The 24,913-nt window shown below is 52.4% G+C and overlaps 2 protein-coding genes across 6 annotated transcripts in view; both read right to left on the bottom strand.

Annotated features, from left to right (window-relative positions):
• The window catches only part of INTS1 (integrator complex subunit 1), a 28,573-nt gene extending 16,566 nt beyond the window's left edge, over positions 1 to 12,007 (bottom strand). For both annotated transcript variants that reach the window (XM_057416979.1, XM_057416980.1), the window contains exons 1-23: positions 11,949 to 12,007; positions 11,561 to 11,851; positions 10,785 to 10,981; positions 10,445 to 10,582; positions 9,831 to 9,990; positions 9,353 to 9,458; positions 8,892 to 9,078; positions 8,609 to 8,754; positions 8,168 to 8,309; positions 7,647 to 7,823; positions 7,222 to 7,330; positions 6,506 to 6,626; positions 5,769 to 5,846; positions 5,084 to 5,241; positions 3,858 to 3,954; positions 3,399 to 3,490; positions 3,004 to 3,064; positions 2,423 to 2,620; positions 2,053 to 2,182; positions 1,698 to 1,877; positions 1,461 to 1,610; positions 710 to 889; positions 426 to 530 (exon numbers count right to left, since the gene is read on the bottom strand). In XM_057416979.1, coding sequence (XP_057272962.1) covers positions 426 to 530; positions 710 to 889; positions 1,461 to 1,610; positions 1,698 to 1,877; positions 2,053 to 2,182; positions 2,423 to 2,620; positions 3,004 to 3,064; positions 3,399 to 3,490; positions 3,858 to 3,954; positions 5,084 to 5,241; positions 5,769 to 5,846; positions 6,506 to 6,626; positions 7,222 to 7,330; positions 7,647 to 7,823; positions 8,168 to 8,309; positions 8,609 to 8,754; positions 8,892 to 9,078; positions 9,353 to 9,458; positions 9,831 to 9,990; positions 10,445 to 10,582; positions 10,785 to 10,981; positions 11,561 to 11,851; positions 11,949 to 12,006 — 3,261 coding nt within the window. In that variant the 5' untranslated portion in view covers position 12,007. The remainder of the gene's footprint in view (positions 1 to 425; positions 531 to 709; positions 890 to 1,460; positions 1,611 to 1,697; positions 1,878 to 2,052; positions 2,183 to 2,422; positions 2,621 to 3,003; positions 3,065 to 3,398; positions 3,491 to 3,857; positions 3,955 to 5,083; positions 5,242 to 5,768; positions 5,847 to 6,505; positions 6,627 to 7,221; positions 7,331 to 7,646; positions 7,824 to 8,167; positions 8,310 to 8,608; positions 8,755 to 8,891; positions 9,079 to 9,352; positions 9,459 to 9,830; positions 9,991 to 10,444; positions 10,583 to 10,784; positions 10,982 to 11,560; positions 11,852 to 11,948) is intronic.
• A 438-nt stretch (positions 12,008 to 12,445) lies between these two features.
• LOC130603299 (lysosomal alpha-glucosidase-like) lies at positions 12,446 to 23,062 on the bottom strand. Of its 4 annotated transcripts, none has more exons than XM_057416940.1 (20): positions 22,934 to 23,062; positions 21,199 to 21,724; positions 20,879 to 21,024; positions 19,565 to 19,730; positions 19,023 to 19,119; positions 17,957 to 18,076; positions 17,626 to 17,744; positions 17,423 to 17,554; positions 16,606 to 16,716; positions 15,725 to 15,838; positions 15,496 to 15,580; positions 15,035 to 15,152; positions 14,566 to 14,699; positions 14,311 to 14,462; positions 14,037 to 14,185; positions 13,811 to 13,952; positions 13,510 to 13,608; positions 13,219 to 13,383; positions 12,998 to 13,144; positions 12,446 to 12,766 (listed from the first exon to the last, which is right to left on the bottom strand). In XM_057416940.1, exons 2-20 carry the CDS (start codon positions 21,712 to 21,714, stop codon positions 12,704 to 12,706), a joined length of 2,775 nt encoding a protein of 924 aa, XP_057272923.1. In that variant the 5' UTR covers positions 21,715 to 21,724; positions 22,934 to 23,062; the 3' UTR covers positions 12,446 to 12,703. The 4 variants fall into 4 exon arrangements, with proteins under 4 accessions (XP_057272923.1, XP_057272922.1, XP_057272921.1 ...); XM_057416939.1 differs by lacking the exon at positions 22,934 to 23,062 and adding an exon at positions 22,813 to 22,893; XM_057416938.1 differs by lacking the exon at positions 22,934 to 23,062 and adding an exon at positions 22,809 to 22,846.
• Positions 23,063 to 24,913: the final 1,851 nt, after the last annotated feature.

Genomic DNA, 24,913 nt, shown 5'->3' with positions numbered 1-24,913 from the left:
ATAAATCACCAAAACCTTTAAAAGAGAAAAAAAAAAACCAAAAATTTTGGTGACAGGGAAATGCACAGCCCACCACTACTGTTCTGACTTCCCATTCTCTCCTAGATACATGGGACTACAGGTTTAGCACCTGCTTGCTCATGAAACACTGCCAAGTGATGGGTTTCTTTCAAACCACTATTCACTCTTGCATTCCCCATCCTATGGGCAGCTGGACTGGAGGTCATTGCTCCAATATCATTTCATGATATGAAACCAAAGCCACAGGTTACCTTCCAACACGTACACAGTAACGCAAACATGCAGTTACCAGATTCACATGCTCCCAAAACACTCATCCTGTTGGTACAGCAAGTCACCACTTTCCTGAGACAGGCCAGGTCTCCCCCATGCAACCCCTCTGCCCCAACCACCTGGCCTCTCACCAGCGCCAGGTCATTGTGCTGTCCCTGCTCCTCCACAGGGGCATGCTGGGAGAGGTACACCAGGTAAGCACTGATGGTCTGGGGATCAGTCTCCATGTGGATGGCCTAGAATGAGAATTCCTCTCATTAGAAATCAAGATTTAACCAAAACAAGCATCAGCATAAGAAAAATTCTTTGTGAGCATATAAACATGTTGATATCGCACGTTTGCTCTGATTCATTTCAGCACGAGTAGGACAAACAGCAAGCTGGTCACTTAACCTTTCCAGCTACTAACACCTACCTGCTGCAAGGCAAGAGCTGTTGTTGCTCTAACACTGTCAAACAGTGGCAGCCTCGGGAGGTCTTTCAGCAGCCACTGATATCCCTGCAGCAGTTCAGAATCACCAGAGTCTTCTTCCATGGGGTGATCTTTCTCCTCTCCATCACGCAGTCCCCCTTCTGACAGCACCAAGGACAGGCCCTGTAGAAGTCACATGGACACAATGGCTGCATTTGAAGCTGCAGCTGGACTACTACTTTCATACTAATACAATAGAAACAAGATTCAAACGTTATGGAGCAATCCGAATGCAGCACATAACAGGTTTCATATCTCAAATAATGTCTTTGCTTGACAGCTACCTCCACTTGAGGTTTCAGTCTTCTCCAAGCATATTCTGTTTGAGCCCTGTGTAATTGTACTTGTCTTGACTATGCTCTAGAACAACAGGCAGTCACCCATTTACACTGCCCATTGGCTCCTGCCAATTACTCCATGGAACACATGATCTGTGAGTCTACACCTGAACTTCACAGGAAACAGCAAAATCTAGATCTACCTTAAGAAAAGTACTACTTGACTGTTGAACAGAGAAGGTTTTTGAGCAGTAGGGAGTAGAAGTGCATTTCATGGGGTTTGAAGACTAAGACAAGTTATGAAGAAGGGTGGCGTGAAAGAATTTCACTGTGCTGGGTTCTTAACTCATAAGAGCCTAGGACTCTGCCCTCAGTTTTGGACAAACTTTAGTCAAGAAGATTTTCATTCTGCTCACCTTCATGGCAAGGACTCGTGAGGCCACCTGGGAGGAACTCAAGCGTCGCAGGAAATAGTCAAGCACCTCGCAAGTTGTCTGTTCATCTGCTTTGGGACCCAACAGCAAGTCTTGCAGGCGTCCAAGCAGCTGCCTTTGTTTCTGTTGTCTCTGTGGAACAAGAAGTTGGCCTTTCCAGTAAAGTCAAAGCTGGGATGCACAGAAAGGAGGTAACAGAAGTGATAAGAGAATACTCACCTGGCGTTTCTTGGCACGCTGGTCTTTACTCTCGCCCTCCTCCTCTTCTTCACCTGAGGTTGACTCATCAGCAGCATCATGCAGCAGGAATTCACAAAGGCACTGCACGGGTAGGACATCCAAGGAACCCTCGCTGGACTGAACCAGATCTGCCAGCCATGGCATTGACTGTGATGAGGCCTAGGAAGCAGGAGAATAACAATGCAACAGCAGCAGAATATAGATGCAGCACACAGATCATTGAATTCCAGAGCAGTAAACCCCCTTCCCCCTAGCTTCCTTTTGCCCCTCACTCTGCTCACATTTGAGACAAGGGATCAGATCCCAACACAGCCAAGCCATCGAGGCAGCCCACCTGTCTTTGGATGATGTTGAGAAGGAAGTCAGGATGCCGACTGCGGCACAGGAGGTGGCCCAAGCGAAGCGACTGGTTCAGGCTTTTTACCTGCTCCAGGACATGTGGTGGAGGTCTCCGTGGGGGGCCCCTGCCAGAGAAACAAGAAGTTATCCACCATGCAGACTTACCTTCACTCTGGTGTTGATGAGGATCAGCCAATTCAGAAGTGTATGAGTGGGACATGGAGGTGGCAACAGAAGGACAAGGACCTCAGGCTACCAAATCTCAGGGCTCCTCTTGCCCACATTAACCACCCTATGAGCAGTAGCTTCCTGATGAGCATTAACTGGGATTTCATGATGGCACCACCCAGCAGAAGGTTACTTACTGAGGGTCCAGACTTGTCAGTTGGGACAGCAAGAGGCTGCTGCTCTCTGTAATGGTTTGTTTCGTGGATGCAGCAGCCAGATGACCCTCAAATGCAAGAATCTCCTGTTTTTCTCTCTGTGAGATTTGGAGTTCACGATTGATCATCTCTGTGCGTGTCTCCTCATCCGTCAAGGTACATTGAGGATAGGAATAATTACTGAGAAAATAAGTTGTAAAAGAAAATTGTTATCTTGGCTTATTCAAAACTCATGAACCACGGGCAGAACGTCCTCAGAACCTCAGCTTCCATTAGGCAACATAGAAAGAAACAAGACAGCTTCCCAATGGGGCCAGAGAGACTGAAACCTTTTCAGCAATGCACACCACAGTTATCCCTCCCTATTTTAAGTTTTATTCCTTACTTCTAGTATTTCTGTTGGGGGAAAGTACCTTTCCCACTCAAACTGTGGTGTTGCTGCCAGCCACGTTATTTTACATCAGTTCTACTGGAAAGGAATGAGCCAGGTGGCACAAACTTCATGCAGACATAAATGTTTTCAGTGGTTGATTTGACCTATGTAGAGGTTTAACCATACTAACTTGGTCATGACCATTTCCATGAGCATCTTTAGAGAAGGGTACTCCTCCCAGGCAGCCAGACCTGCAGCAGAGAAAACAGCAATCAGGAATACAAGGAAAAAAAGTGAGGGTCTTTATATATATTCAAACACACTCCAAAATGGGGAGACACACAACAAGCTCACTTCAGAACAGCCCACCACACTTCAGAGCACAGGCCACATGATTCCAGCCACAAGGTGGTCTAAACCTCCACACTGTGTATTTTTGCACACACAGGGAATACACAGTTAGTTAACCGTGGTTATCTCATCAACCCAGCACATGCCTTGAACACAGGCATCCAGACTTCAGCAGAAAGCACCTTGGGCAATTTTTGCAGCAGAAATAATAACCTGATTGATGTCCACACTTACCAATGTTTTCAGGATTGAATGCAGCCACTACCAGCAGGAGAGGCCAGGCTTTCCAGTAGAGGGTAGAAATAGCTAGATTTGGAGGCTGGTACCTGCAAAAGCCATCCACAAATACAAACTGTCAGATCTGGTTACTTAAGCCCACCTCAAGGCTGCTTTTCTCCTTAATCATGCACTGATCTAAAGATTCAGCCTCTTTCAGGAGGGACAGATAGATTCAACTGAAAATATCACGAGCAGAAAGGTCAGAGTCCTTGCAGAGGAAAGCCCATTCTATGAGTCACGTCTTAATTAGGTCTTAATTGCTCTAGAGAAATTCCCAGCTGAACAGTGAAAGGTTTCCTCACGACTCTGTTATTACAAACTCAAAAGCATCTCAAAACCTGTGAGTTAGGACTGTTAGTCACCAAGTGGAAATGAGCTAGATCACAACAAGATGGTCTATGTGATAAGCCTTACCCTGGGGGTAGCTGGATATTCTCTGGGTGGTGATAAGTGCACAGATTTAAGACTGCATCGATCAGCTGGATTCTTTCTACCCTCAGGACCTCGACATCTGGAGGAGAAGAAAAGACTAAGCAAGTTATTGACCTGTCTACCTGGCTGAAAGTCCTTCAAGAAAAGCATTACAGTATAAGAAAAATTTCACTTCAAGCAACTAGGTTATTGTGGACTTGTTCTCATGATATTACAGGAACAAAACCCAACAACACTTTAAAAAGCAGCAACACTTAAAAGTTGTAAGTCAATATATAAGGATATCGAGCTTTTCAGCTCCAATTTGGTTTAAATTCTTAAGGGCAGGTTTTTTTTCCCCAAATGCATCCAATATGATACCTGTTTCAAAACTCAGATAAACTTCTTCACATAAGCAGTAAATCTGCTAGGAACTTCTGGGGCTCAGAGGAACTAAAAATGCTATTCAACTTTGTTGCAAGTTTTCAGACTCACTCCAACTCCAATTCTTCCAGTATCTGAAATGGTGCAGCATTTAATATGCTATGCTGAGAGACTGGACATACTTTCACAGCAAAGTCTAGTTCATTCCACTTGCACCGGATTAGACTTTGCTATTAACCAGTGAGCACTAAGAGCATGTAAGATGCTTTAGAATCAAACTCTGACACAAACACATGTAACTCAATGAGCTCCAAGGATGACAGGACAAATGCTGAATGAATTCATAACAGGGGTTAAGAGTTAAGGGTGCTTTTGTAACTGCTATTCTGTAACAGTGTTTGAATGGAATGATGAGGAGCATGCTATATATAGGTTTATTACCTTAACTTCCAACCTTTTCATTTTTGCATGGCCTAAAAATTTCTACTCATTTTACAGTATGTCTAAAGGACTAAACTGAATTTTTAGATGTTAACTCCAAGCTTTGGGTGATTATTCACAGTCCTTCATCCTCAACACAACCAATAATTTCCCCAACACTCCATGACACAAAATTAGAAACAGAGAGAGACAGTAGTAGAAAATAAGAAGCTTCTCTAGTGAGAAAGCAACAGCAACATGTGCCTGGCTTTCAGCCAACTGCTTAGCCACCCCAATTAAAACATGCTTTAGGTGGTGCAAAGGCTCTCTGGTATGTGATAGGAGCTACCACAGCCAGCTGTGGCAATAACAGGACATGAAGACAGGAGGAACCACTTGCTGACTGGAGATTTATGCAGTCTTACCATCTGCTTGCACAGCCGCAGCCCGCTTCACCAAGTGGTCAGCGAGCTCCATAGCATCCGCAGGGCCAAGAGGAAGGTCCCGCGACAAACCAATCACCAGGATCCGCATCAGGGTGTCTTCAAGGATGGGCACCTCGGAGCAGAGGCGAAGGAAGAAGCTGCATGAGACATGAGACATCAATCAGGTTTCTTTTGACAGCAGTATGAGGGCTCCTGAAACACTCCACAGACCCTAGAGCTCATCTGAGCAGAAGAGAAATCACAGCTTAGTTCACAATCCCTTCCCAAGTATCCAGCTCCAAATGCAACTGCCTGAAACAAACTGCTTTATGGAATATTGCTCACATTGCCTTGTACCTCTACATTTCAGCCTGCTTGAGTCTGAGCTTCCTAACATTACCCCAGTAAAGCAGACAGCACAGGACGGCCCTTCTCACAATTACAGCATCAAGATACAGAATAGCCTGGCACAGGGAATAGGAATAAAGGAGGAAGAGGATCAGATGGAGAATGGAGCAACATCCCCCAATCTTAAGGCAATGTAACAGATGAAGAAAATCTAAGCATAGTTCCAAGTCTTACTAACACAGAGCTATATAAGGAACACCAGAAAACACCCATTCCTCTGCCTCCAGCTACAGCAGCTCCATGCCAGTACCCAGCTATGGGTGGAGAAAGCACTCACTTGCGGTCACTCTCAGGGGGCCAGTTGTCCCATTTGTAGTAAGTTTCTGGCTGTTCTGTGAAGAGCACCTTGTGAAGGCTGTAGAGACGAAGTGGACAGTAAACACGATCTATGTGATTCTCAAATACACATTCAGCAGCCCAGTCTCCCCAGACTCCTGCTACTGCTTCCCATCTTACACATGAAGGAGCCTCCTCAGATAATCTAGTCTAGCAAAAGTAACAACATGAATCATAACAGAGAGGACTGCACAGTATGGGCATTCAGCTTTTATACTTCAATAACACATCCCACTTACTATTAATTCTGGCTTGACCTGCTACTGTAATGCCTTGTGCCAAGAGCCCAGGATACAAGCTGTCTGCCAGAAGCAGGCAGGAAAGACACCACTACCTATGGAGCCTACAACCATACAGCCTGAAAAAGGACAGCAGACAAAGGAACAAGGAGTCCACAGGGATCATGCTTCGTCAGGAAACTGGAAATTCCCTATTGTGTGGACCCAAATAATTCAAATCAGAAATATTTTCCATTATATATTTCTGGTAAGAGGATGGATCTGCAGAGGGGGAGACAGTCCCAGTATAAACGCTGCTAAAACAGTTTCTGTTCCCTGTCTGACAGGAGGAGAGAAATCCAACCAAACCCTGGCATACACATGGCTTTTCACAAAATGTCATACACTGTTGGGAAAGGAACTGCCTATGCATTGCAGATCACCAAGCTGTGTTTCTTACCAGTGCACATAGTCCTTTGGAGCCAGCTTGCTGATAGATGGAACGACCGTATGAAGCCACCAGACAGCATCTCGTTGGATAGCAGCAATCTGGTTCTGGAAAGAGCGCAGCACTTCCAGGTCTGAAAAACAGCCAGGTTACAAACTACGCATGTATGAAGAGCATCTTCAAGAGCCAAGCAGGAGAGGGTGGCTGTTTTAAGAGCAGATATTAACCAAGGCTCTGAAGCATCAACAGTAAACTGGGGAGAGGTATAGTGGGACAGCCTTGAGTATCCCAGCACTGACACCACACATACTTTGCTTTCGGATGCTTGGTGCAACAAAACCACAAGATGTAGCATGGACAAATTAAGTGTTGTGAGAAGAAGATACCCAGGCAGTCACATCAGTGCCACCCCAAAGGTGTGTCTTCTCAGCATTAAATACTCAGTAATCCTAATGGCTGCCCCTCCAGGCTTGAGGCCTCTTCCTACACAGTTCCCTTTCCCTAGCCTCTCGACCACTACTTCCACAGATACAAGAATCACCCAACCATGGAAATGTCACATTTCCCAGCTCTGTCAGTCTCAGGATGATAGCAAGCCCCCCCATGCTTCTGTTTAGAATGGAGACTTTCACCTCTTCCTAACCCTAGATGCAATATTCCCCCAACCTCAGGGGGAGGTATCTACTAAGCTGCCCATCTTCAGAAGCAACCCAAGTTGTTCTACTTACTCTTTTTCTCTCCTTTGTCCCAAGCAATTCCAGCCTCCTTCACTTGGGCTGTAATACCAAGCATCATGGAGACAGCTAGCAGATCAGTTATGTGGATGACAAATCGCTCCTTAAAAAAAGAAAAGATGAATTGAGCCAATAATACCCAAAGCTGCCTTCTGGAAAAGTGTTTTGTCATGCAAGATTATGATCATGGATGTTTGGAAATGGGATACGGAAGCAATGGTACAAGACACACAAATATTGACTCACTCAGGTAACAAAGAACAAAAGAAAGAGCAGCCAGAAAAGCAGCTACAGAAGAGCCCAGTACACCACTGGTACACCCAGCCGCACAACAGTCAGTACACCACTGGTACACCCAGCCGCACAACAGTCAGTACACCACCGGTACACCCAGCAGCACTAGGGTCAAATAGTGGTACCTTAAACTCCATTTCTGCATACTGGGCCTCTTTGCGTTCCTGCATCAGACCCAGACAGAAGGCCTGGAAGTTGATCTCATGCTTTGTCTGTTTGATGATCTCTCGCAGCAGAGCCCGTGAAGCTCGCAGGTAATCGTCCTTAGTGGTCAAAAGATCCTGGAACACCATTGCTAGGTACTAAGGCCATACAGAAAGAGAAAACTTTCAGTGAATTGTAAGGTATCTTCATCCACAAAATAAAACGACACAAGAAAACAGTTCCTGTCCTCGAGACCCCCAGGGAACTGTAATAACCATTCTCTCATGAAACTTCATTACCCCAAGGTTGGTCACCCAGAATGTGGGAGTTAGAAAATACCCCTGTACATTTATTCCTGACAAGTGTAATAATGTAATTTCAAAACAGTACAATACAGATCTCACAGTTGTATGTGAAAAGATTTCATTTGAGACTCAAACCAACTAAATCTCTCCGGTGGGGCTCTGGGAGTACCATCAGTCACACAAGACCCTACACCTACCTTTGGAGCTTGCTCTGAGCTATGCTGAAGCACAGTGTACAGGATCTGCATATTGTTGGGGTTTCTTGCATTTGACAGTTCGTTGAAAATCACAAACTTGATTGTGGTGCCCAGGTTATCCCTGTGTGCATTCAGCAGCTCTCTGCAACGGAAGACCAGAGGTATCAGAGCTGATGTTTCATTGCAGCTAGACCCACTGTTTTGATTTCTCTTTGAAGTATTTAGCACATGAAAGCGAAAAGGATGGAGCAGCACATATGTCCAGCAATATTAAAGGATTACAAAGATTTCCAGGCCACTGAAATCCATTTAAATGTCACACACAACACCCTGCGGTCCAAGCTGGTATTTAAAACCACTCTGCAGAGACACTGAGCCCATCAGGGCCCTGGGCACATCTTCCAGAGTGCTTCCCTTCCTGTTACAGTCCCAATCACTCACCTGACACACAGCATGTAGTGGTTGAGAAGGACTTTCGGCTTGAGACGAATTTTGATCAGGTTGGAGATAACATCCATGTCCTCCGAGCTGTGGGTGTTGCAGTTCATACAGACTGACATCAGCAAGTCCTGAGCTGGCTTGGTCAACTGCAAAGGAAGAACAGAAAGGCTACTGTCACTTACCATTACAGCTCAGAAACTTATGCAGTGTACAGTATGCAGCCCTCCTGGATTCCAGACCAGGTCCAGAAGAGTTGTGCTGCTTCAACAGCTTATATCCTTACCTTTGGATTCTGCAGCCACATCTCCAGCCTCTGCACAGCCGTCTGTCGCACCTCTTTGTAGCCACAGGTTGCTGTTAGCAGTCGAAGGAGGTTCCTGGAGACATTGTCCATTGGCTGGCGCCGGTTGAGTTGGTCCCGCAGCATGTCTAGGACATATTCCTCCACACTCTCTGCAAGGTCTTCATACCTGGGCCACACAAACTGCCTTTTATTCGCTTCCACAGAAGTCAACGCAATCACACTTTGCTGTGTTCAGAGATCAGCATCCTTTCTTGTTTGTGGTACACATTACGAAGTCTACTCTTTTCTCCTACACCCAGTTTTATCTGATGCTTAACATCCTCTAGAAAGTGCCATGGGACAGATAGTGCAAAGGAGCTCCCTGTTGCAGCACTGCAGGAGTGGGTGAGCACAGACAGATCTGCCACACAGCTACGTCAGAAGAGCAAGAAGCACTGTACCTGGGCATGAGCTGGCCTGCCTGCTCTGGGCTCATTTTCTCCTCTGCAATCAGCAGCTCGCTCTGGCTATCTTCCTCCTCTGTCATGGAAGGGTGTGGGCTGCTTCCTAAGAGAGACCAGCACACAGCATGCTTCGTAAGACAACTCCTTTTTCTACAGGGCACTCGCTCATGCTCTCATGTGTTTAGCTTCTTCCAAGGATCCCCTTCAGCAGCACTGAAGGAAGCCACAATTAGTTGCTTCCTCACACTGTACCACACACACACAGAAGCACATTCCCCAGACCTCTTTCACTGCCTGCCCTCAAACGTCCCCAGGAAATGAAAGAGCCCCAAAGAGAGGAAAAGCAATGCCTGGAACTCAAAGTCTATTTTATCTGACACCATCAAGTAACAAACTATTCTACCAGTCAATGAGCTCATCAGGCTCCATGCTCTCCCCACCCCTCTCTGCTCTTACTTCCCAAACACCTTCTTACCAGCACTAAGGTCCCCTCCGCTACGTCCAACTTCTCCATGCAAGAGCATGCTCTTAGGAGGCATCTTTGTGTTAAAAGCTGTTTGGATGTTATCCACAAACATCTTGCAGTGAGGGCTGTCCACCCAGATGCGCTCCCCAAGGGAGTCCTCAATGTAAACCTGCAGAAGAGATCACAAACCATGCTCAAGCTGTTATTTTTACTGATTAATCAAAGGAGTACTTGTGAGCTTCCCCAGATTTTATTTACTTCCAATATACAGCTGCAAAGTAGGAAATCAGCATAACCACTGCATGAATGGAAAACAGATCAGATGACTGCAGGAAAGCCACATAAGAGCAAAAAGATCCCAACCATCACAACCCAAATTCTACAGGCACCAACCCTCTCAAGCAACACAGCTGATTAATCCTTAGCAAAGATTTTACAGCTTCTACAGCCAAAATGTAGAAGCTGGTCTTTCAAAAGCTTAGCCTTTTAAATTAATGGGCTGGTTTAATTCCTACAGACAAATTAGAAGACCCTGCAACACTTGTATTTCCCAAACCTGTCTGGTTTTACCCAGTCTGCCCACCACTGCCTCAGCCCAGCAGAAGCACCCTTGGTTCAATAACCTTGACAAAGATCTCCGGCCAGTTCTCATCCTCTTCATAAGCTGCCATCAGAAGGTTGCAGGCCAAGACAGACACAAGGCTATTCCCTTTGGCTTTGAAGTTGATGGAAGCATCTCTTCGGAGCAGACTGCACAGTGCCTGGAATACCATCCACAAAATTAAAGTAATAATCAAGCCCTCTAACAAGAAAGCATACAGAAAAGCTTTACAGAGAGAAATACAAATTGCAGTAGCTTGCCACAGATATACAGTATTTTAAAGACACGCAGATTAAGCTTTGACCTGAGGGACACTGAACTGTGCTGCAATGATACATCAGCCTAAGAGGCACAGCCCTCACCTCAATAACCCCTTCAGTGGCAAAGATGTTTGGCTTGATTTTGGCCAGGTACATGAGGCTCAGGTACAGCGTGGTATCAGGTTTGGCTCTGTTCATCTTCAGCTGCTTCACAGCTCCGCACAGCACCCCCTCAATACGGTCATCATTGCCTTCTGCCTCTGCTGCCTCAATTTCATCCAGCAGCACCGTGGGGACAACTGCAATCACCAACACACAGGCATCAGCATTTACCTTCAATAACTTGCCCTGAGGTGCTGACAGGGCCAGTCACCAGGAAAGCAGAGCACAGACCAGATCACCTTTAGCCCTTGCAATGGCTCTTCCCAAACCTAATTGCTATGAAAAGCTCTGATTCACACCTGACAATGCCCCTTGGTTGTTATTCAGTTGGATCATGCTAGCATGCTCCCCTACAAATGTATTAAACAGCAGAAAACGGAACGGCAATTCAAAAAGCAAGCCCCATTCAGATCCAGACTCTGCTAAAGAAATATATCAATAAAACACCACAATCCACACTCAAAGACGTCCCCAGAGAGCCTTTTGATGCTGCCACTAAACACCTATCCGGCAGGACAGTGAGCACAAGCGAATGCCAACAGGAGAGGAGACAAAACTGCCACCTCAGCCCTACATCCAGCACGGGAAACCCTTAAGGGCAGCGCACAAAGCCAGTGTGTGGGCTCCAAGAAAGGCTCCTGGGCTGAAGGAATAGGGAAAGGAAAACTCGCATCCCCGACCTGCCTGTGTCGGGCAGGAGCACCCTGAGGCCTCACCTTCGATCGGGATGACGGACGGCTCCTTGATGGAGGGTGAAATGGCTCTCTTCTCCGCCACGGCAGCCTCCGCCAGGCGTCCCAGGGCGCTGAGGGGCGGCGTGGAGGACAGCTTGGGCCGCTTGGTCAAGCCGGTCAGCCCCGCCGGGCCCGCTAAGGCGGCGGCCGCGTCCCGCTTGCGCTCGGAGGGCAGCCCGGGGGGCGCCGACTTCAGCAGGGTGACGGCGGCTTTGCCCTCGCTGCTCTGCCCCTTGGAGCCCAGCGCGATGAAGTCTCCCGGCGGCGGGTGCGCTGCGAGGGGACACGGGGCAGACGTGACAGCGCCGGGCACCGCACAACACCGGGGCCTCCCTCCCGCCGCCCTCCTCCCCGGCCCGGCAGGACTCACCGGAGGGCTTGGGCACGGTGCTGGGCCGCCGCACGGCAGCCGTCTTCGGCCGGTTCATGATGATGATGATGATGGGGCCGCCACCACTGTCGGAAGCGGAACTTCTCGTCCGGCCCCCGCCCGGAGGTGGAGGCGAAAGACGCTCGCTCCGCGCTCCGCCCCGCGGGACAGCGCCGCCGAGCGGGCTGGAGGGAGACCTGCACCCAAAGGTGGGGGAGATGGGAGAGCGCTGGGGGTCTCGGGGGGCTTTCTGGGGGACGGTTGGGGGGGGGGGTGTGGGGTGTGACACTGACCAAGGAGCTGGAATCGGGGCTGGAACTGGAACTGGGGGAGTGGGATGTGGAGTTGACACTGGGGGGCTTTGATTAGGGATGAGATTGAGCAGCTGAGATTGAGGACTGAGATCAGATAAAACTGGGGGTGATCAAAGCAGCTGGCTGCCCCCCACCCTCATCCCCCCCATGCCCTCATCCCATCCCCATGTCATGCTCCCAGGACAAGTTCTCCACGTGTCTTTATTGCAGCAGGGACCGCAGGCGCACACACCACCCATGGGAACCAGGAAGGGGGGACACGGTGGCCAAGCCTCCCCTCCAAGGATCCCCATCCCCAGCCGTGCTGCGGGGGGGTCCCCATGGCAGGATGTGACAGTCCCCACCGCCTCCTCCATAGCAGCATCCCAGCTTCAAGGGCTGGAGCACCGAGCATCTTCCAGACAGTAATGGCTAGGTGGGGGTGAACCCCCAGCCTCCTGCTCACAGCCACTGCAGGGAGAAGCCCTGGTTGAGGCTAAGACCAAGGTCACTCACAGTGAGAACCTGTGGGAGGAGAAGAAACATTTTGGGGTACAGCCTCAGCCTGGGGATGTGGAGCATCCTGTCCCCTTCCCAGCCTGCCTGAGCTCCACTCCCCCTGAACACTGACATGGCAGGACAGCCATCTCGTCAGCCACTAACCCTGCCTGTGGCCCTTGGGGCGAGGAGAGGAGGGATGGAGACCCCCAAGGATAGGGCTTCCCCAGGACAGGGCACCCTGAGATGCAGCCATACCTGGTTGTCCAGGTAGGAGAAGGGCTTCTCCTGGCCATTCAGGAGGACTTTGCTGGGTGGTTCTCGCACCCCAAAGATGCTCAGTGTGCCAATGGTAACTTCAGTGGCCTCGGCGCTGGCATGGAGGACAGTGGAGGTGAAGATGTTCTGCAGGAGGGGCCAGCATGAGCTCAAGGTCCTGAGTACCATCAGACCCCCCTACCCTCCCCACTGCATCCCACCTGCGTGACATTGAACACCACATAGGAGTAGTTGCCCTGCTCAAAGGTGTCCAGGCTCTCTCCATCATCCCAGAAGAGGTCCCCCCAAGCAGTGTCACCAGAAGACATGGCCACGATGAGGCTCAGGGGGTTCCTTCGGGTTGCCTCGCTGGTGGTCCCTGGTTTCTGGGGTTCAAAGACATGGGTGCTGGAGGGCTGTGAGCACACGGGATAGGGGTCTGGGAGCTGAGGTGCAGGGGACACACACACACGCTGTGGACAGCTCTGGGGAGGTGATGGATGGGTGCTTACCTGGGTGGGCAGGATGGCACCTTCCCGGATGTGCAGGTTGAGGTGATCCAGGGGGGCTGACATCTTCACCATCTCCCCACTGCTGTTCACTGAAGAGCCCTGGGTAGACAGCAAGAGATAAAGGTATGAGGGGGTCAGGGGCAAAACACAGGGCTTTGGGCATGGGTCTGGGATGGACCAGCTATTCCCACCCCTTCCTCCATTAGGGCTTGCTGGGCTCAGCTGTGGCTTCCCACCAGCAGACCCGATATGGTCAAGCAGGGACCATCGAACCCCAGCCGAGCGCCGTGGTGCTCCTCACCGTGTAGAAGTCATACCACGTGCCTCGGGGGACATAACCCGTGACTGAGTCCACCCCAGGATCCAGCACCGGTGTCACCAGCAGGCTCCGGCCCCACAGGAACTGCCTGTCCAGCCCCAGTGTGGTCACATCCTGGGGGAACCTGTGGTGCGATGGAAATGCCGCTTGGATCAGCCACTTCTCCATGATCCAGTGTCTTCCCAGCTCCTGGTGGGGATGCTCTTACTCAAAGAACAAGGGCCGGGCGACAGTGTCCCCTTGCAGGTGGGCATGGTGGAAAAGGGTGTAGAGGAAGGGCAGGAGGGAGTAGCGGGTCAGCAGCACATCCTTCATGGCTGTCCTTGCCGCAGGGCTGAACACCGTTGGGTCCTGGGCCTGGGGGAGACAAGGAGAGTCATCCCCATCCCCAGCCTCGCCAGGCATCCCCACTGCCCGTGACCTGCATCCCACATCCGCCATCCCACATCCCTCATCTCACCCATGGAATGCCTCCCACTGACCTTCTCGTTCTGGGTGTTGTGGTTGCGAGCGAAGGGGTAGAAGGCACCGAGCTGCATCCAGCGAGTGCACAGCTCCTCCGAGGTGCTGCCGGAGAAGCCACAGATGTCCGCCCCGACCAGCGGGATGCCGAAGAGGCTGAAGCTCAGCAGCCCTGAGGGCAGGGACAGGGAGTTTCCCAGGTGTCTCTGAGCAAACAGGAAGCTTGATGGAGCTGGGGGTGCCGGTAGGGAGGACCTGCGTGCTGTGCCACCCACCTGGGATGGAGTAATACATGTCCTTCCACTGGCTCCGGTTGTCACCCAGCCAGTGCCCCGAGTACCGGCCCTGGCTGGGGAAGGTGGAGCGGGAGATGACGAAGGGGCGCTTCCCCCGGATCTGGATCAAGGCGCTGGGAAACCACAGGGAGGGACAGAGGCAGGAGGTGAGAGCAGCCCCTCATCTTAACCCATAATAGAGGAGGTACAGGTCAGCACCATGGTAGCCCTACAGTGCTAGAGGGTTGGCCAGAATACGGTGAAGGCTCAGTGCCAGGACTGGCTTCATCCCCCATATGCAGTGTCAGCTTCCCTCCTCTGCTGGGTTATCCCATCCCAGAGGCTGTCAGCAGCCACAGCATTTGCCCTTTTGGTCAGGCACTCAAATCCCCATCTTTTCCCTACGCAGCTGTGAGCAGCAGGATTTCATCCCATCCCCAGGCTGGCAGGAAGCGGGATGCTTGGGTACCTCGCTGTGGCTTTGGCTTCCATCAGCCCATAGAGGTTGTGGAGGTTGTAGTGCACCGAGGCTTTCTGCTTTGCCGAGGCACACACTGTCTTTGCAGAGAGAGAATCGCCCAACACGGCTGTCAGGAGGGAGAGATGCTGTCAGCACACGGTGAGAGGGCTGCAGGGGATGCAGATCCCATTACCCTGGTTGCTGGCTTTGGGGCATCCTTCCCACCACTGCCAAACCGGCACCAAAAGCTCATGCAGATGGTCCTATCCTGGTCCCTGACATGGCCTGACAAGTGTTCAAGGGCTGGGTGTGGATACTGGCACACGGAAGTAGGGATGGAGACATTCAGTGTGAGAAACAGAGATTTGATGTCTCTTAAAAATGGTTTTTCCCTATCACACCCAGTTGCCAGTGATCTTCAAGCACACAGTACCTACCAGCACAGCCTTGTATTTCATCTCCTTCCTTACCTGGTGTGTAGGGTGGGCTGTCGAGCTCTCCCGATGGGCAGCCTTCTTCAGACCCATCCATGAAGTTGGACGGCTCATTCATGTCCTAAGCAAAGAAAACAGTGGAGCGATTTCAAGAGGGAAGGTTTTGGGGATTTGTGGATAGAGTGGAAAAACTGCATTTGAAAGGAACAGATGGTGTGAGCAGAGCTGCTGGCAGGGAGTGACATGGGGGCAAGGAGGGACTTACGATCCAGAGGCCATCGAAGGGTACATGGGCATGGAAGCGCTGCAGGTTCTCCAGCCACCACTGGTGGGTGTCCGGGTTGGAGAAGTCTGCGAAGGCAGTGAAGCCAGGCCAGACCTGTGGGGACATCACAAAATGATGGCTTCAGTGAGCAAGTGGTTTGTGGGGTACCACCACACAGAACAGCGGTGTGAGCATGCTGGAAGAACCAGGGGTGAAACAGGCAATAAACCCAGTCTGATGGCTTCGAGTCCTGGATGCTGCACGCACAGCATCCCTCCTGCCTCCATGGTACCCTAGAGCATCAGGGTCTGGTGGGCGGTGGCAACTGATAAAGCACCTGCTCTGCCTCCTCTTGCACAAGCCCTGACACCACCTAGCCCAGGGCATGCCATGGAGAGGCCATGATTTCTCCGCACTTTTCCTCACTCCAGGAATTTTAGTGGATTCATTTTTCCCCACGTTTTCAGGCTACGTTAAAAGCCTCTTCCTTGTAGATAGCAAGGGAAAACTGGTGGGAGCAAATGGCCAAAGGGGACAAACTGTGAGGGAACCACTGTGGAGCAGATCTGAAGGCACGGGCCCATCACAGACAACCTCCCCTTAGCCCAGAAGCAGGAAGGGACAGAAATCAGATGACCAGATGAGGCAGAACTGCCAACTCCATTAAGCTCATATGACATCCATGGGCTCCTCTGCTGGGGCAGGGGCTGGCTCCTGAGGGTGCTGGAGATGACACACAGGGGTGAGAGCTGAGCCAAGCCCTGGCAATCATCCCGGAGAGGTCCCTTGGCCCCTTTCATCCCTCCAGCGTGAGGGATGAAACCCCAGCCCTGCTATTGCTCAACGCCGCAGGGCTGGGATTTCCCTGCAGAGCTCCTCACCTGCCCGATGAGAGTCTGCCCTTGGGTGGTGTTGAGGAACAAGCCCCGGCGCAAGCCTTCATCGAATGGCCAGTAGGAGCCGTTGGGGTTGGTGCTGCTGATGCCGGGATCCTGGGGATGGAGCAGAGCGTTAGTGCCATTCCTGGCAGCCCATAGCCTCTTCCTCATGCCAGACTGGTGTGATTCAGAGAAGAGGACAACCCAGACAGGGTCAGCCAGAGCTCACACACAGTGGCTGTTTCCCCCAAGGGGAACAGAAACTTGCTTCAACACATCTAAAGCACCACTTCTGCAAGTCCCCAGGACCCATCAGGGTGTTTTAGGAAGGGGGGACAAACGCAAGAAGTCTTGTGCTTATGCAAGAAATGTCAGGTCACAGATGGGCTTGGGATACAAGGGGGAGTTCAACAGGGAGGGAACACAACCTTTCCCTTCCCAGGACCCCCAGCAAGCAGAACCAGTACCCCCTTTCCTTGTGGAGAGAAGAAGGGAGACCACAGCCAGGTCATGAGATCCCAGCACTCGTGCGGATGTAAGCACCACGAGTTAAACAGCCTGACCCGCAGTTCCTCCATCCTTTCACCCACGGGGATAGGGGCATCCCTGTGCTCCCACAGCAGAAAGGAGCACAACACAATAACCTGCCCCATGTCTCTGTGGCCCCTGCACAGGGAGATTTTCCAGTGGCAGTTCCAGTAGGGATCAGTCTTGGATAAAAATCCCTGGGGATGAAGATGACCGCGAGCTTCCCTTACGCCTCTGTATCACATCCTGGCTCTGCAGCCAAAACAGCACAGGGGGAGAGGAGGAGGAGTACCAAGATCATAACGTAGTGCTGCCCATGTTTGTGCAGGTCTTCCACCAGCGACGGGAGGGAGGCAAATTTCTGGGAATCGAAGGTGAAGTCCCGGTACCCGTCCATGTAATCGATGTCATTCCACTGCGCATCCTGCGGGACAGAGGCTCAGGGATGGGTCACGGAGCCTGGAACCGCCCCCCTGCATAGGTCTGAGGAGCTACCTGAGGGATCTGGTAGTTCCTCATGGCTCTCACGGTCTGCCAGGTCTCATTGCTGGATCCATAACCCCAGCGGCAGAGGTGGAAGCCGAGTGCCCAAAAGGGCGGCATGGCTGGGAAACCTGCAGTGGGAAAGCAGCAGCATGGATGGGGTGTCCCAAGAGAACAGCAGCACCTCAAAAGGATGGGAAGGGAAGGGGAGATGGGGGAAAGGAGGTGACTGCTGACCCCTCCCTAACTGGGAGGGCTGGGGGCAGTGGTGAAGCTGGGGTGAGACGGAAATGGGGCACAGGGAATGTGCCAGCAAATGGCCGCACTGGATGCAGGCACTTACCTATCACCTGCTGGTACTGCTGGATGACCATGTTGGGATCGGGCCCCAGGAAGATGTAAAAATCCAGCACCCCCCCGATGGTCCTCCAGGTCAGGCCTGGAGCAGGTTGCAGAGCCACCTCTTTGGTGAGGGGAAGAGAAGAAGACAGTGACAACTGGGGAGCAATCCCCAGACCCTGACCCCCCATGGCAGGGACCAGGCAGCACCACAGGCAGTGGAACACAGAAATCCCTGCCTTGCGCTTAGTGGGTGCTAAATGGGCATCTGGAGGCTTAAATCATCACTGGCTTATGTTGGGAGGTTGCTATCTTAGAAATCTGCTATTTAAGCCTAAAGCTGCACCACTCTCCCAGCTTCCACTTAAAGACCAAGCACATGCAGGGCTTAACTTTCACATCCTCCTGCAAAACCCCCTCCTTAGTGAATCAAGAGCTACTTGTATAGGTGAGCAGCTGGAAGCAAGGGCTTTCCTAGAAGGAAAAGGAGAGGGCCCTCAAACGTCAGCTCAGGTGGCTGCATCTCGCAGGAGCTCCTGCTGTGGAGCACCCCTGCACTACAGCGAGCGCAGCTGGAGCTATGAGAGATGCAGTGTCACAGCATCAACCCAGCTGGCTGCAAGCGGCGGCTGCCGGGGGGGACACGGGTGGTTGGCCATGCCATTCCCAACACGGCAGGAGCTGCTGTGTTACTAGCTGGCTGATCCCACAGCTGGGAACAGCGCGGGTGGCAGATGGCATCACCGGCTGCGCCCTGTGCCACACTGCCAGGCCTAGGGGCAAGGATGTCATGGGTGGAGGGGGAATGGGCACAGACCCACACACGAGGGACTTGCTTTTCTGATGGCAATTTGGCAGCTGGGTGTGTGGTTAAACTGCTCAGCAGTTGCTAAAGAGCCTCGCTGTAGCCAGGAAACAGATGGCGATGCTCAATAACGGAGCTATCAAACCACATCTTTCCTTTTCATGGCTTCCTCTCGCCCCAAGTTCCCAAACCGGCCACTCCAGCATCTCCCATGTGGCCCCATCTGCCAGGGACAAGCTGGTCTGGAATGTCCCAGATCACATACCCATTGCGTTGCTGTTGAGGAGGAAAACCCCATGAGCATCTCCACCTTCCTCCATCAGCAGGTAGAAGGGGTGAGCACCATACAGGTTGAATGATTCCTGCAAAGAGGAGGTGATGGCTGAGAGAGAGCAGCTCTGGGGCAAAGCAGGAGAGCCCCTATGTCACCAGGGATGAATGAATGGCCCCAAGTTGCATCTGCAGCCCATAAAGGACAAGGCGAAGGATAAGGATGGTTTCAGAGCTGGTAGACTGCTTCTTTCTCACAGCTTTGGGGCTGATAGCGAGCTGGGCGAGGGGGAAACCTGCCTCATCACAACATGTTGCATGAGCAGCAGGGTGGAGCACAAAGCGCTTGAAGAGCCAAGAGCATTTTGCAACGGCACTGAAATCCTCCTGGTACGTGTCTGCCCGCCAGCCCTGACCACCCCCTGCCTCTCCCACTCCTGCTGCCCACCCCCCTGATGTGCTTTCCTAGGGTGGTAGAGACTTGTACCCCCTCTCCTCACCCCCTGCATCCCCATGGGGAGGGGGGGGAGATGGTACCGTGGGAGACACATCGCGGGCCCACAGCGTGAGGGTGCTCCAGTCCATGCTGTGCAGGAGGGGGCCGCGGTGCTCGCCCAGCCCATAGAGGAACTTCGACGGGAGTGATGTGGATATCTGGAGAAACTGGTCAGCGAAGATCAGTGGGGCCACAGTGGTGTTGAGCCTGCCAGGGTGACATGGAGAGAGAGAGAAGGTCAAGAGGGGAGATGAGAGGTGGCCATGGGGGTTAGGGGTGGCAGCTATACAGTGTAGGGCCACTGTGAGGAGGCAGATGAGGGGTGGATGTGACTGGTGATTGTGAGTGGGCAGCCATAAGGAGAGATCAATTTGCCCTTAGTGATATGGTTTAGTGGTGGGCTTGATAGTCCTCGGGTAATGGTTGGGTTCAATGATCTTAAAGGTCTTTTCCGACCTAGTTAATTCTATGATTCTAAGAGAGGATCCTGGGATTCATTGGGATCCACTTGCCCATCAACAATTAACCCCTTTGCTCTTGAAGCATCCCAAGGGTCAGTGCAGCATTGTGTGTCCCACACCACATCCAGCCCCAACACATTGGCCCAGGCAGCAAATTCGGGTCTGACTGGACATGAGGCACAGCCCGAGGCTGAATCAGCCTGACCCAGCATGGCACAGCCTTTCCTTTGACACCAGAAGTGTCCACCCAGGTTATTATTAACCATCAATGGTGGTGGGGTTTCTCAGCCTGCTGTTGCTGATAAGCACCTCTCAAGGATGGACAACAGGCACCAGCAAGCAGGAAGAAGGAGGAAAGGATGGGATCCCAAAACACCCTGGCCATACATTGACCAGCTGCTGGTGCTCACCAACAGCTCAGGGTGGGCAAAGGTTTGGAGGTGACTGAGCAGTGCAGCAAAGCAGTTCTTTTCCACAGAAAGTCTGGAGCTGTGTGTGTCCCTATTGCTTGGACAGCCAGGGAAACCCAAACCAGGGTGAAACAGGCAGAGCCACAATGCTCTTGTGGCCCTTTCCCTGAGCCACCAGGTCCCTTACTGGTGATGTGCTGTGATCTGTGCAAGGGCTGCTGTATGACACGGAGAGGAATTAGGGCACTGGGAGGTTTTTGGATGTGTGCTGATCCCACCCCGTCTTGCCACAGTCACAGCAAGAACGTGGCCAGCCTGTGGGGGCAGAAGTCATATGCTGCATGGAAAGATGAACACACAGAGTAATTATTGGCTGGAGATCTTGTAGTGTGGGAATTCCCTCTGGGAATGATGCTGGAACATGCCTATGGTGGGATGAGCTTCCCCCCACCCATTGCAGGACACAGAGGAGGTGGGTTCTTACAGCACCATCCCTGTCGCTCTGCGCCGCAGCACCACCCCAAAGGGATCCCAGGAGAAGTCCAGGCTGTAGATGGGATTTTCTGCTTTCTTCATCACCTGGGGAACCTCGAGAGGAACCTCGTACCGTGGGTTGGCCGCATCCGTTATCTGCAAAACGGAGAAAACATGTTTTACAGACCAGCAAAGCAAGAGGGCAAAGGGCTGGAGATGCTCATTGGCCACATACAGCCGTGTCTGGAGCACAGTATCTTGCAGACTCTGTCTGAGCAGGGTCACCTATGGAACGGAGGGATGCAGCAGAGCAGCCAGCAGAAGGCTCACCTTGATGTGCAGCCTCGTGTCCGTCTCAAACTCCACATCCAGCCTCAGCATCTCAATGTCCCGAGGGTAATAGGCCTTCTCCTGCCGCACCAGCAACCCCACCATGCCCAGCGCTGTCTGATTGAGGCTCTCCAGGGTGTAGCTGGGGAAGTCAGGGGGGTAGAAGCACCAGGGCACCCCTCGCTTGCCCTCCGCCGGCGGTGGGCTCTCGATGAAGCAGCACCCTCGGCTTTCGCAGAGCTGCTGTGTCACCACCACGCGCCGCTCCGGGTAGCAGTCAAAGCGGTGGCTTTCGGGTACCAGGAGACACTTGGGGGGCAGCGTGGGTCGGGGCCAGCCCACTGATACCTGCTGCAGCACCCAGACAGTGATGGCACTCAGCAGCACGGCAGCCACCAGCAGCCCGCTGCCCACCCAGCACGGGGCCAGCTTCCCATGGCCGGTGGGCGCTGGGGCAGCCCCTTCCTCCTCCAGCCGGCATGCTGATGGCTGCGTCAGCTTCTGGTACGACTTCATCGTGCTGGTGCTGGAACGAGGGGGGAGAAGGAGGCAAACATGAAGGAGATGGAATGGAACAGGGGAGCTCACCGAGCCTCAAGAATGGCTTTCCCATTCCCACTGCCTGTGGTTCAGGCAGAGCCTGCCCACCTTGGCACCCTGCACCGTGATGGCTGTGCCCTTGGCTAAGATTATGTGCAGCAAACTTGGCAAAGGATGGCTTTGCCAGGGTCGGGTGGGCCTGACCCTTCTGGAATGTGGGGAGATGCTGCCCTATGACTCTGACAGCCCCAAGGAATAAGGCAGCACCTGCCTGCTCCTGGGGGTTGGAAGAGAGGCCCCTCAGGTTTTCCCCAGGTATGAATTTATGGGCTGCAGCATTTCTGGCAGCTGCAAGCAAAACCGAGCTCCGTTTGCACATGGGAACAGAGCTGTGGTGCTGGGAGCTGCAGCTCTGAGGTGCAGAGCATCCTCTGCCATCGCCCAAAGCCCTGAGTCAGAGCTTTTAGCCCCAGGAAGGGCTGGGTGAGGGATGGCAAGGAATATGCAGTCAGCCTTTGCCTCCCACTGACAGACCTGATTTTTACAACCTCTTAGGCAAACATCTCCTAGACCGTAAGCAAAGGAGACCCCCGCGCTCCTGCTGAGCGCAGGGAGCAACCTCAGCACCTTAAATAAGAGCCACAACTTTTCTTCTCTGCATCTCCCTCCCAAGCCATAAGCACGCAGACCCTGCACCCCTCCTCACCGCAAAGGCTCAGCGAAACGGCTCTCTCCAAAAGGCAGATTTTATTCCCCGACACCACAATGGCTCAACCTGCCACGGCCTGGCTCCGAAGCCTTATGCAAGCGCCGGTCGCTTCCCCACGCGTGGGTCCCCCGGGGTAGGAGCACCCACCCTGCATGCGAACCCCGGGCTCCTCGGCGTGCCACCAGCCCATGGCCCCATGCTCAGGCGATGCTACCCCGCAGCCGCGGCACGCAGTGGGGGGACCGGGACACCCAGCGCCTGCGGCCGTGGGGTCCCCAGCCCTGCCCGGGGAAGGCAGCGCGGTCCGGGCCCCGCCTGCCCCGGCTGCCCGATCCCCGCTCCGGCCTCGCCAGGCGCTTACATACACGTGTCTCCTCTTGACATTGTGGCTCCGGGGCGGGCAGAGGGCAGGCAGCAGGCAGAGCTCCCAGCCGCCGCAGCAATGCCTGCTCCGCCGTAAAAACCCTACGAGACGCCCGGTCCTACCGCTCCTCTCTAGTAGCTGCGCCTCCACACACGCCTCCCAGGGACACTTGCCAGCCGCTTGCTTGCTCCTCTGGTCTGCGTGCTTTGTATTGGTGTGTTTTAATACGTCTGTATCTACACGCAATGTTGCTCGAACGCCACGAGGTGCAGATTACGGGAGCTGAGTGATCGTTTAGATTTTTCCCAGCCTGGATGCACTCAGGGTCATAGAATCATAGAATAGCTTGGTTTGGAAGGGACATTCAGAGGTCATCTGGTCCAACCCCCTGCAATGAGCAGGGACATCTTCAAATAGATCAGGTTACTCAGAAGCGAATCCAGCCTGGTCTTGAATGCCTCCCTGGACAGCCTGTGCCAGTGTTTTAACACACTCATTACAAAGAATCTTTTCCTCACATCCAGCCTTTTAGTTTAAAACCATCTCCCCTCATCCTGTTGCAACAAGCCCTGCTAAAATGTCTCTCCCATCCTTCTTATAGGCCCAATTTAAGAACTGAAAGGCTGCAATAAGGTCTCCCTGGAGTCTTCTCCAGGCTGAACAGCCCCATCTCTCTCAGCTTTTCCTCATAGGAGAGGTGCTCCATTCCTCTGATCATTTCTGTGGCCTTCCTCTGGACCCATTCCAACAGGTCCATATCTTCCTGTCCTGAGGACTCCAGAGCTGTATGCAGTACTCCAGGGTCTCAAAACCTGGAGAATTAATGTCTCCTTTCAGGGTAAGAACACTTCACCCAAAACAGCCTGAAAGAGGTGCCTGCGCTGAATCCAGCACCACGCTTTCAGGGAACTGTGATGCTGGATGCGCTTTAAGCACACGGGTGGGCTAGACCTAAAACAAAGCCATTTTGCCATCCAGGTTTTCACCAGAGGTCCTTTATCCTATGCACTCCCATTCATCCTTAAGTGTCCATAACTGCAGGGAAGCCCAGGCTTTCACACTCTCAGGGGGCTGGAGAGCTCTTCGTTGTTTACTATAAAGGGCATTGCAGTCTAAGGGTCAGCAGCAGAGGACAACAGACCTTTGGAGCAGAGTTGCTTTCCATGGGGAATTAAAACGGAAAGTAAGAGCTGTTGAGAACAGGGCGATTCACCCAGAAACAGGACTTCAGGCTACACAACATCCCCCCCATGCCATATGCGACCTGACAAACCCATGCTGTTGCAAAGACAGCAGAAAATACCTCAGTTGTGGTGAGCTCCATGCGTGGGTCTGTCACCACAGAAGGTAACACCCCATCCAGGATACAGACAGCCCATCCCTCCTGCTCTGGGGACCATCATTGCATGGATGTCCCAGGGAAAAGCCCAGGATGATGCAGGATGGCTCCAGCCACTCCTGGTTATGCCCACCACAGGGGCAGGTGGCCATGCTGGGGACATCAGTGGCCCAAGGCTCCCACCACCACCATCCTGCTCCTTGCTTGTCTTGACTCTCTGAGCCACCAGGACATAAACGAGATCTGGAGACAAACCTGAGAGGCAACAATGGGGACCACGGGGATGGTTGAAATCTGCCCTCCACCCCAAGCTCACCCTGTCGCAGCGCCCAGGGCAGGTTTTCAGGCAGAATCTGCAGCTCGAGGAGAGGTGGACGCCAACGCTGCTGTAGTCACGCTGGGTGGAAGATTCATGCCACCACCTGGGAGCTTTAACCACCCTCGTTACTCCAGTCCCAATAAGAAATAGGGGTTTCTTAACAGCAGGGAGGTGCATCTGCCACATGCAGCCATGGGGCTGTGCCAGATGTGGGGCTGCCCATGTTTTGCAGCCAGGGTTGTGCAAAGGGAGCAGTGAAAGACAGGATCTTACTCAAAGCCTCAAGTATGGCCCTTAGAGCTCCTCAGACGAGGTTATTTGTCCCTGAGGCTGGAAAGCACAAATTGCATGGAGCAGACGCAGACCTTCTAACAGAGTTATGAGCATGGAAAAATGAAAGGGAGCCCAGTTTCGATGGAGACAGCTGGGTTTGGGCAACCACTG

Source organism: Pezoporus wallicus, unplaced genomic scaffold (genome assembly GCF_028554395.1).
Source record: "Pezoporus wallicus isolate ANWC-B61680 ecotype Strahan unplaced genomic scaffold, APGP_CSIRO_Pwel_v1 scaffold_7392, whole genome shotgun sequence".
NCBI classification, from domain to species: Eukaryota; Metazoa; Chordata; class Aves; order Psittaciformes; family Psittacidae; genus Pezoporus; species Pezoporus wallicus.
Note: the sequence above shows the minus strand (reverse complement) of the source record. Positions and strands in the feature narration are given on the sequence as shown.

What these genes read in the sequence shown, in the direction of transcription:
- LOC130603299 (XM_057416938.1), bottom strand. Translation starts at nt 22,831, where the DNA reads ATGTCAAGAGGAGACACGTGTAT. An exon ending in GGAACTACCAGATCCCTCAG is followed by an intron (nt 17,555 to 17,625) that starts GTAGCTCCTCAG and finishes TCTGTCCCGCAG; the next exon opens with GATGCGCAGTGGAATGACAT. An exon ending in TCTCCTACCTGGACAACCAG is followed by an intron (nt 12,767 to 12,997) that starts GTATGGCTGCAT and finishes CTCCTCCCACAG; the next exon opens with GTTCTCACTGTGAGTGACCT.